General features: G+C 44.4%; 1 protein-coding gene across 1 annotated transcript in view; it reads left to right on the forward strand.

Annotated features, from left to right (window-relative positions):
* Nucleotides 1-3,432: 3,432 nt before the first annotated feature.
* Nucleotides 3,433-11,022, forward strand: part of SERPINE3 (serpin family E member 3) — a 20,310-nt gene continuing 12,720 nt past the window's right edge. The window contains 3 exon segments of the mRNA XM_009642629.2: nt 3,433-3,558; nt 4,363-4,660; nt 9,519-9,752. Of these exon segments, the coding sequence (XP_009640924.2) occupies nt 3,433-3,558; nt 4,363-4,660; nt 9,519-9,752 (658 nt within the window).

The raw sequence follows: 11,022 nt of genomic DNA on the forward strand, positions 1-11,022 counted from the left end.
CCCTTGTCTCTCCTTTCTACTTTTGCACGTTTTTCACACCAGACATTGCAGAGCTGCCTATGTCAGGGTCTGATAGTGCTGAGCCATGGGGGGAGCTTCAGCAGTCTGTCCCCTCGCCCACCACAGTGGTCAGACAGAAGGACATCGAGGGCCCATACAGTAACAGTGCCGACACACTGCAGACACGGACAGGATCTAAACCATTGGTGAAAGCAGCCACCACCTGCTGCTTCTCTCCAGCGCTTCCCACCAGTTCTGCTCCCTGTTTGAGGGCTTGCTCATACATCAGGAAGCTCTTTGCTGTTCTTCTTCTCAAAGAGTGGTGGTTTTCTCTGCTCAGTGAGGGGACAGAGAGCTTGGGCTCCCTCTGAAGCCCTCAGAGCTGCTTCTGTAGATGCCCGGAGGAGCTCCATGGAGGCACAGCACCGTGTGCTCCAGCCTCCTACCCACACGCCACTGTGCTGTATTTTCTCCAGACGTCCTCGTTTTGTGCCTTTCCTCATTTCCCTCACAGACACTCTAAGTTATCTCAATGTCAAGAACCATTTCTCAAAATACAACTTCTACCTCTGCCCCTTTCTGTCTTTGAAGAGTTATCTGAGGGACCGATCAATTGCATTCCTTTTTAAAGGCTTTTCCAGCATTTCAAAAATAAAATGATTGCCAGCAAATTTATCAGTGCTTTACTCAGTACCTTGCAATGCATATCCAGATTAAGACACGAAGAAGGATGTGATGGCTAAACTAGGACACAGGCAAGTTTAAAAACTCTTAAAAAAAATCCTTAAAAAGAGCCAGAAACTCCCTTTCTCCACAGCGGCCCAATCCTAACTCTTCTGTAGGTCCAGGACACCTCTCCTTTTTGACCTGGAATTTCTGTAATTGCCCTATTGTCCTAACTCTTCTGTAGGTCCAGGACACCTCTCTTTTTGACCTGGAATTTCTGTAATTGCCCTATTTGGTTTGCAGCCCCCAGGTTATGCCCCAAACTCCCCTCACTTGGACGGCTCAGCTCCTGGCTCCCCGGGCTCGCTTGGCAAACTCAGTCTTCAGACTCATCCCCACGTGGCACCAGCTTCTCCCTAGACACCCAGGTCTTGGCCTTGGCTCATACTTTGGGGAAGAGAAACTTAAAACTTAGGCTGCTAAACTGAAGGGGCGTGGGATTTTTGGATCTGGCCTTGATCGTGATAAATGTTCATACCCTCCCCTTGGTATTTTATCACTTGTTTTTTAGCTACAGCTAGTTTTACTGACTTTTCCTTCTTTCTTACTCTACTGCCTTTTATTCTTCTAATAATTTCCTAATGGATTTTCTTTTTTATTCATTATATGTAAAGCTCATTTCTTATTCCCCATGGCTACTTGCAACAGCATTGATTTATTTTTAGTTTTCTTAATTCCTCTCTCCTTGTCTGCAAACACAGTTTTTGCTGCTGAGATTCCTCCATAGTTTTTTCCCTGGATCAGGTGCAGAGAGGGAGGGTTTGAAATAAACCCCCCAATTTCTGCATCCCCCCTGCAATGAGACATGAGGCAGAATGAGTTTTTTCCTCTTTCCCACAGACATGATGCTGTCACACATCACATTATACTGGGTCCAGTTTTCAATTACATCTTCCATAGATACTTACCCCAAATCTGAATAGCAACATCGGCTTCATTTTTTGCCAGGTGGGAACTGAATGTCAATTTTTGACAGTAATATCTAAAAAATTCAGGGGATCCCTATCCTTCTTCTAAATCTTAATAAATCCACAGGAGAGTATCAGGCAGGGCACAGAGGAAATGTCTGATCAGGTCAGGAGCCTCCAGGAGCATCACATCAAATCTAGCTGTATAGTCCTCACCAGTGACCAGAGTTAATTTATCTATCAACAGCTCGGAGCTCTTTGAGAAATCACTTGGTGGCCTGCGTTTCATTCCCTGAAAACACATCTCCATCCCAGTGGAGTTATTAATGTCATTAACGATAACTGCAGCAGAGAGGTCCTCATTCAGCAAAACCCTTAAACCGAAATGTAATTTTGGTGAGGATACTGCCATGGAAATCCATGGCAAAAGCTACATCCCTGCCTGTTGTACGAGGCAGGGACTGGCCAAACTCTCTCCCTTCATCCCTCCCACCAGGAATAAAAAAAAAGGAATGTGGTCTAAACCCCAGGATCCTGAGACAGACCCCAGTATCACTGTCTATTCAGTCACCTTCTCACAGAATCACACAATCACAGAATCACAGAATCGTAAGGGTTGGAAGGGACCTCAGGAGATCATCTAGTCCAACCCCCCTGCTAAAGCAGGCTCACCTAGAGCATGCTACACAGGACTTCATCCAGGCGGGCTTTGAATATCTCCAGAGAAGGAGACTCCACAACCTCCCTGGGCAGCCTGTTCCAGTGCTCTGCCACCCTCAGAGTGAAGAAGTTCTTCCTCATATTCAACTGAAACCTCTCATGTTTCAGTTTGCATCCATTGCCCCTAGTTCTCAGAAGAGAAGAAAGAGAGGAGTAGCACAAGCACAGACGAAGCCCATCGCTTCATGCTCATTTGGGCCCTAATTCCATTGCATGGCTGCTCCTTCCCCACTAAGGGTGAAACAGTAGCACATAAAAACTATCACTTGACTTTAATGACCTTTTTCCCCATGTTTTCTCTCCCAGTTGCAACAGAAACATACGTTGTAAAATAGCTAAGTGTATATGTAATGTCAAACTCCGTGCCAATCAGTAAGCTGCCGTTTTACACATATTTCAAAGCCAAAACCTTGCTTGCCTTCGGTGCCATTGTGAAGCTGTGAGGCTGAACCTGTGAAGATGACAAGCAGGATTTGATCCTGTCACGTAAAGAAACCCATGAACAGCTGAAACAGCTTTTAAAGTGGTGACAGCCCCAGCTCTTCTGCTTCTGGGTCATTCAAAGCGATCCCTTCCTCACGCGATTTGCCTTCAAGTGCACTGCTTTGTTGTTTCTTTCCTCCTGGAAACTAAAGAGTGAATGAAAATCTTACTATTTGGGATGGCTTTAAAAAAAAATAACAATGGCAAATAAAGACATTTTAATTGCATGGGATTTCTGAATAAGGTTTCAAAGTGGGGGAAAAAAATAACTGTGTGCCTGGTACACAGAGAGCCCTTTCTCTTCCCCTTTGTGGCAGAGGAATCAATGGAATTCATATAAAAGAAGGAGGGGGGTGGGAAGAGAGATAGGAGATGCCTTGCTCGGTACTAGCAGGTCACAAGCCTCATGAGGCTGGAGCAGGGCTTGCAAGGAAGTTGCTGCTCCATGTGTACCTTTTTGTTCCTTGCCTTGGATTTGCTGGTCAGTGGCATGCTGCTTTGCCTGGCTCTCCATAGAGCTTGTAGCCTACAGGAATTTGGACAGAGTGGTACAGACATCGCCGACAGAGACTCTGATCACTGACTATCCCTTTAAATGCAGTCTCATGACTTAGTCTTTACTCCACTACCTATTAAAGAAGGAGACAAGACGTACATAGACAGCTTCCATTCAGGCACCCAGAAGGACACAGAAAGGCAAGACAATTTAACAGAGCTAACTGTGAGTAAATGCGAAGCATTAGAGGTGCTCTCTAGAGCAAAGGGCATGGAGAAAGCTTTGTAGGAAATCCTGAAGTGAAAGAAGGTGCAGTATGTTTTAAAATATATTTGCATACAATGTAAAAGGCGAAATTCTGTAAAGAAAGCTATTCTGTCATTTTAGTATTATTCCTTTAAATATGAATCTAAGTGTCTCTTAATATAATGTTGACCAATGCTTGATTTCCCATAAAAATCTGAAGCAGTGATTTTGTGCTGCAAGCACTGGAGCCTTTTGCAAATACAACCTTTTTTCAACTGTGATAAATTTCACGGAAGGAATACCTGGGAGAGAAATTTGAAGCCAGCTTTTTTCAAACTTGGATTGAAACCCCAGCCTGGAGATCCCAGTTAGATACCTCCACCTCATGAGGGGTGGCCTTCCTCCTGGGAGTGCTGGATGTGACCCCCTTTCTGCTGGGGACAGAAAGGAGCTGTGGGTGCTCAGCAGCACGGCGTCGGCATGACTGCACGACTGCCAACTTCTTAACTGAGGGGCTCTGTGTCTCCATGCACTGTAATGGCCAATCATCCTACATGGGCACAACATTCTGGAAAACTCGGTTCTTGTTAGTCAACAGATTCATCAGCATGTCCCTACATCTTTTTTTTTTATTATTACAACAGCTACCGGGTAGAGCTGGACAAGTATTTTAACAGTAAGCATTACTATTGCAAGTGATATCTTAACACTGAAGGAAAGGGAAAGTTCCTGTGTCAGCTCAGCCTATTGCATTTCTAAATATATCTGTATTATTAATTGCAGATATGATTACCTAGTGGAGAGCAAACCCAGCTCGCCTTCATGTTGCCCGTTTTCTTCTCTGCATTTGTCCTGTCTGCTTGCTGCTTAACCAAAGGAAACTGCATCTCCTATGATGAGCTGAAAGAGCTAAAGACAGAATTTGCCATCAATCTCTACCGGTGTGTATCTGAGGCAGAGAACAGAACCAATCTGGTTGTCTCTCCAGCAAGCGTGGCTGTTTCTTTGGAGCTGCTGCAGTTTGGAGCTGAAGGAAATACCTTTATGGAGCTGCAGGATGCCCTAGGATACAACATTCATGGTAATGTATTCCTTAAAAAAAATACTTCTTGTCATACATTTTGCAATAAATTCACAGCTTTACTAAGGAGACAGCAATTGCACACATCATACTAAACTTCTGTCTTCTGCCTCACTGCAAGATGTAGCTTAGGAGTGTTTTCTCCATCTTTGATAGCCAGGTATCAGCTGGACAAAGGAAACTCAAGGGAGTTTTTGATACGCGTATTGTTATTCCTCTTTTTTCTCGATCAGTGCTTACTCTTTTACTGCACTGAAATACAACTACATCTAGAAAAGCTACTTCCATGAGCAGCAGAATTGCTGTTCCCAGAGTTTCATCGTGTCCATTGTGTCCTGGCCTCCTGTGTCCTCTGCGAGGAGGTGCTAGGCAGAGGACAGTCATTTTCTCTCCTATCCCACTTATGTTCTCGCTCTTATACCATTCACAAATTTTACGAAACCTATAGAAATTGAATTATCTTTAAGACTTTACACCTTTTTCTAATGCTATTGCAACTGGCCAAAAAGAGGAAAAGTTATTTAGAAGGACACTGGCAGAGAGAGATATACCTTGACAGATGGATGGTGCTATTGCATCTTTCCCTGAAAGACGGCTAAAATAAAACTCACTGGGAATCTGGAAGGGATATGGAAAAGGCAGATGTCTTAAAATCTAGCATTAAATCAGCTGAATTTAAGGATGCTGTTTTCATTTTAGCTCTGGATTATCCTACCATCTCACATCACACGTCAAAAACTATTTTGCATTATGGGCACAATGTTTATGAAAAGCAGATGACTGCTGCATCTTCAAGATTTGCAGCTTACATACAAGACTTATGTATAGCGATGACACTGCTATTTCTCAGCATAAAATTTACTTTCAGCGTATGAAGACTAAAGATAAAACCTACAGCAATTTCACCCTCCCGTGCTGTAACCTGCCTTAGTCACCGTCACCGCTCTGTATAGCATTGATATTCCAAACCAACACAGCAGTGAGAGCTAACTCAGGCTGACGTATACAGATACACCTGCAGGTACTGACACACGGACAGGGCATCTGTATTACGAGCAGCTGATACAACGAAGTCTCGCCTATTAGGCTCCTGTTTCTGTAAATTCAGTAGGGTAATTTTACAACATTAATTCCTTCAAGGATTATACCTTGCTTGACACTTCTGGTCATCAGGGGCTCCGTTATTAAGAAAGAACCTTAAGAATAATATTGCATGGTGAAATTCAGGCACAGATCTCCACACAAAGAGAAGTTGTTAATGACCTGCTAGGTCTTTCGTGCTGCCTTACTTCTCACGTGGCACATCATATCAAGCAGACATTTTCTCTCCATTTTAGTTGTCTGAGGCACAAGCCACATGAACTTTGGCTTTCAGCAGTATGAAAGCATAAATGTGAAAATAAAGTAGGATGGGATCTATTGCTATTGGTTATAACAGCACATTTCCAGTGACAGAGAAAGAAACCACTTCCTCAAATGGTTTAAATCAAATAAGTAAATCAAATACTGAGATCAGATTTCCCACTAGATGAGTAAAACCAAATCGTGTATATATGCATATCTGGTAAAATTCCTTTCTTCCATTAGATGATTGCATTAATGTTTCTGTTGGTCTGTCTTAAAAAATAATGAAGGTTGTGGTTAAAACCTTACCAGGCTGAAAACAATGAAAACATTGATGGTTCAGTCACTATTCACAGAGAACCCGCTCCTACATGCACTTGTAATCTTCTTGTAATGTTTGGAAGATTTGTTCAGTTTTATTCTAGTACTAAGAAAAACAATGTATAAAGGGATGTCTCTCTAGATGGCACAGACAAAACCGGCATGCTTGAAGATGCTTTCTCCTTGCTGTTTTATTTTATCCATGGTAGAGCATTTTAAAGCAATTTTGAACTGTTTTCTGAGTAAGAATTCAGGACTTTGGTTAGCTATGCACTTTGATATGGCTGAAGTTAGAAGCTCAGGATACCACACCTCACATTAACATCTGCTTCCAATTTACCATCTTTGGTTTCTCACATCCTCCAGGGAGCTTGCCAAATGCTCCCGCACTAATGCGAAACACACGAGAAAAGCACTTTACACCTCAGGCCGTGTGAGTTTTCTTGACATCTGTTCAAGGAGTTCAATATTTTATACCTTAAAGACTAATAGATCTAAATTTTAATACCGAAATTCCCATAGGTGATTAGTCTTCCTGCAGGTTATTAAAGGAGCATTATTAAGTCAGAAAACACGCACTGGATTCTCAGGTGGTAGGAATCGATAGACGTGAAACTCTCCCTTTATCCCATCAAGAACCTGAACCAATGTAGTAAAAGTCTCCTGATGGCCTGGCTGGCAGCTAGAGGTTCACGGAGACCCAGCCCTCGACCCAGTGCTCAGCCTGGGGCAGGTCAGTCCAGGCAGGATGGGCTTCCCTGGTTAGCCACCCCACCCCGCCGATGTCCTGGGTCACAGCCCAGCCTGACTTTTCTCCAGCACTGCCTACATCCACAGGTGTCTGGAGAAACTGAGTGATTCCTCCCTTTGCCTAAGGTCTCCCTTGAGTCAGAACAAAGATTTCCAGCCAGCCCATAATGGCGAGCCCAGCCATGCCCATGGGGGTCAGATACCTGTGAGCTGCCCAGGGCACACCCAGGGTTTCAGGCCAAGGCAGATGAGCACCTGAGCCAAGTACAGCAACCTGGAGAAGCAAGGGGCACAATGCTGACACCCCCCGCCTCGGACATGGTGGTCAGCAATTTATATACAACAGTGAGCTGCTGAGATTTCACACAGAAATCAGGACACTTGATGGGGAAATCAGAAAGGTCCCAGTGGTCCTGCAGAGCCAAGAGGCACTGATGTCTTGCTGAAGAAGAGCAGTGCTCCGGACATTCTGCAGTCCTCATGGAATACTTATTTATAGAAGGAGGAACTTGCTGAAAACATCTTAAAGGCAAGTAACAATCTCAACAAGGCTTTTACTGGCTGGGCATAGGCAAGTCACCTCCAAAGCACAACAAGGGATATGGGAAAAGGGCTGAACCATGAACATGGGAAGTGAGGAGATTTGACACAGAGCCCACAAACATCGTTCAGACTGGGTGCAAGTCCCGGGCCTTGGGAGGTCACCTCGCCATGAACCATCCCATCACAAATCATTACAGCAAGCAAAATAAAGACAGCCAGAAATGGCTGCTACATCACCCTTCAGGGGAGCCTACTAGAAACTTTGTGATTTTAAAAACAAGATCCTCTAAGTTTGGAGGGCTTATGTTCCTGTTGGGCCCACACACCAACCCTGTACCCATCACAGAAGCCACCACCATGAGCTCCTCAGGAGCAGGAAACCAGGGCACTCTTCAACTTTTTTCATTAGTTACTGAATTTTTGAATGACACTGAGCTCGTAATTGCTACAAGCATTCTGGAAGACCAGAATAGAATTTAAAAGGATCCTGAAAAATCAGAGAAATGTGTGAAGTGAATAGGACATAATTCAATACGGACAAATGCAAATTTCTACATTTAGAAGGCATAATCAGCCTTTCAAAATGGGGAACAATGAGCCAAATAATAGTGTTTTTAGGAAAGGATCTGAGGGTTCTTAGGAATTAAAAAAAATAATATTGAATGGGAAATATAACTGTACTTCAAAAAAAAAAAAGCAGACACTCTTGTGAGCTGTATAAAAAGAACAGTATCTTTTAACATACATGAAGTAACCTATAGCTCTATTTAGCATTTCCAGGGCTCATCTGCAACAGTGGGCCAGTTTGGGGCACCATCCTTCAGTAAACAAAACAAGACATAAGGGCCAAGGGTAGCAGAGACAGACCTGGGACAGTGAGGGTGATGCCTTCCCTGGGGTGGAAGCTCTCCCTGGAAAGCTGCCTAGCAAAAAAGGACTCAGGGGTGCTGGTTGACATCCAGTTGAATGTGAGCCAGCAGTGTGCCCAGGTGGCCAAGAAGGCCAATGGCATCCTGGCTTGTATCAGGAATAGTGTGGCCAGCAGGACCAGGGAAATGATCGTGCCCCTGTACTCCGCACTGGTGAGGCCACAACTCTAATACTGTATTCAGTTTTGGGCCCCTCAGTACAAGAAGGACGTTGAGGTGCTGGAGTGTGTCCAGAGGAGAGCAACAAAGCTGGTGAGGGGTCTGGAGCACAAGTCTGATGAGGAGCAGCTGAGGGAACTGGGGTTGTTCAGCCTGGAGAAGAGGAGAAAAAATTCTTCACTGAAAGGGTTATTAAACATTGGAACAGGCTGCTCAGGGAAGTGGTTGAGTCCCCATCCTTGGAGGTATTTAAAAGACGGGCAGACGAGTTGCTTAGGGGCATGGTTTAGTGGTGGGATGGCAGGGTTAGGTTAACAGTTGGACTTGATGATCTTAAAGGTCTTTTCCAACCTAAACAATTCTATGGTTCTATGATAATGGCAGGAGAAGGAGACAGCAGTACTGCAACATCAGCAGCTCAGCCAGTCATAGCCAGAGGTGCTAGATCTCCCTAATGGGAACTTGGAGAGTGCCCTAGAAAATATAATGTACCTTATGAACGGTAAGAGCTGTGTTTGCATCGAGGTGTGAGCCTGATGCAAAATCAGCCACCTGACATATCTGCACTAGAGGGGTTTCTACAGTGACACGAAGAGTGCTTTCCTGTGCCCACTGCGTCACTGTCCTTGACTGCAGTGCTTGACAGTAACACCCGGTAAAGTCAAGAGTGCTTCAGTTGTTATAGTGCTTTAACCTTCAGAGGACACCAGTGTCAGCCCTGGAGTGGAGAGCTGGCAGCGCCCTGGTGCAGTCTCTGCTGTCCTTAGCCTCGACATGGTAATTGCATTTTTTTCCTCTCCCTTGCCTGGCAGATCAAAGTGTGCAGGATTTCTTGCACGCAGCATACGAAGGAGCAGCCGACTCCAGCCAAGGCACGGTGGTTCAGCTGGCATGTTCCTTCTTCGTGGATGCCGGCGTGCAGCTCTCGCCCCTCTTTGCCTCACGTGCTGGGCGCTGGGCAAACAGCAGCCTGCAGCAAACCAACTTCACTGACGCCAAGAGAACCACAGCCCAAATACAGGAATGGATCACCGGTAACCTTGGAGGTAACGTAACAGCCCATAAGAATGACTGCACATGGATAAAATGTAAAATAAGAGTAATGAAAGAAATTGCCTTTAAACAAGAAGGAAGTTTTTTGCCACACTCTGTGTTGTCCAACCCAAGGCTAAGAGCTAGAAAATCTAATTCTCATGCTGATGCTCATTTCTAATGTGAGGAAAGAGCTGGAATAGGTCTGAATCTGTGAGTATAAGTTTGCCGTATCAAGCTGGTAACCACTTGGCCTTGTTCCTCTAATTTTTAAAATGGCAATCCTTTGCAGTGTTTTCAGTTTTAATGAGGAACAGCCAAATTCCCCAGGGACTAAGTTCGCCGTGTTGAATGCTTCCATGCTGCGGTGGGGAAAGTGCAAGGGCTGTAAGCTGAGCAGTCAGACTCCAAGTTTAAAAAGTCAAAATGGGAAATAAAAAGAATTTACTTTCCACAGAAGCAAGAAAAGTAATGAAATTAAATTCTGTGTTAATGAAAAAATAATGGAAAAAGCAAGTCCTTAGAAGCAGCAGAGCAAACCAATCCCTGATTTGCCCCATCAACTTGAGTTACATGAGTGTTAATTTGGCCATCAACATGTGAGGCAATGTTAAACACACACATTAAAGCCACCATTGAAAAAAAGATTTCTATCCTTCTCAAATGAACTGTAATAAGTGATCCAGCTTCATGATAGAAAAGTATTGCTCTAGAAGCAGGTTCTAAAATGTGAGTTCATATTGTGGTGTTCACATGCATATTGATGAATTAAAAGTGGATCACACTTTCAAAAATCTTTGAGATACCCAAAGCAGCATCAGTTGAACTGACAAGCAAATGTGAGAAGGGGAGAATTAGGATACAAACTTCAGTTGACTTAATTACTTCATAAAGCAGTCTGTAATCATGAATCCATTTCATGAGGGATTTCTGGTGCTAATGATGAACCACTCCAAGATACCTGTGGGCACATTTAGGCCAGAAAACCAGTTAGGGCCAGGGCACAGTGCTGAGCGCTGGGCTGCTGTCATCCACACTGTTCAGGGAGTAGCATAGTCCTGGCTCAACTTTGGCCCTCAACACTGATCAACTCAAGCTTGGTTCTGAAGAGAGCATGGACCAACAGGTAACTATGAGGTCCGTGTATGGGTCAGGAGGGGAAGGCAGAGGGTTTAGCAGTGTCTTGCAAGTTGTGCCTCTTGCCCTTAGGGCTGGCGAGCAGTCCTGACTTGCTTTATTTACTCACACAGACCTGGGCCTGAGTGAGTAGGACGGTGTGTGGCC

The sequence above is a fragment of the Egretta garzetta genome, unplaced genomic scaffold (assembly GCF_000687185.1).
Source record: "Egretta garzetta isolate BGI_Z169 unplaced genomic scaffold, ASM68718v1 scaffold377, whole genome shotgun sequence".
NCBI classification, from domain to species: Eukaryota; Metazoa; Chordata; class Aves; order Pelecaniformes; family Ardeidae; genus Egretta; species Egretta garzetta.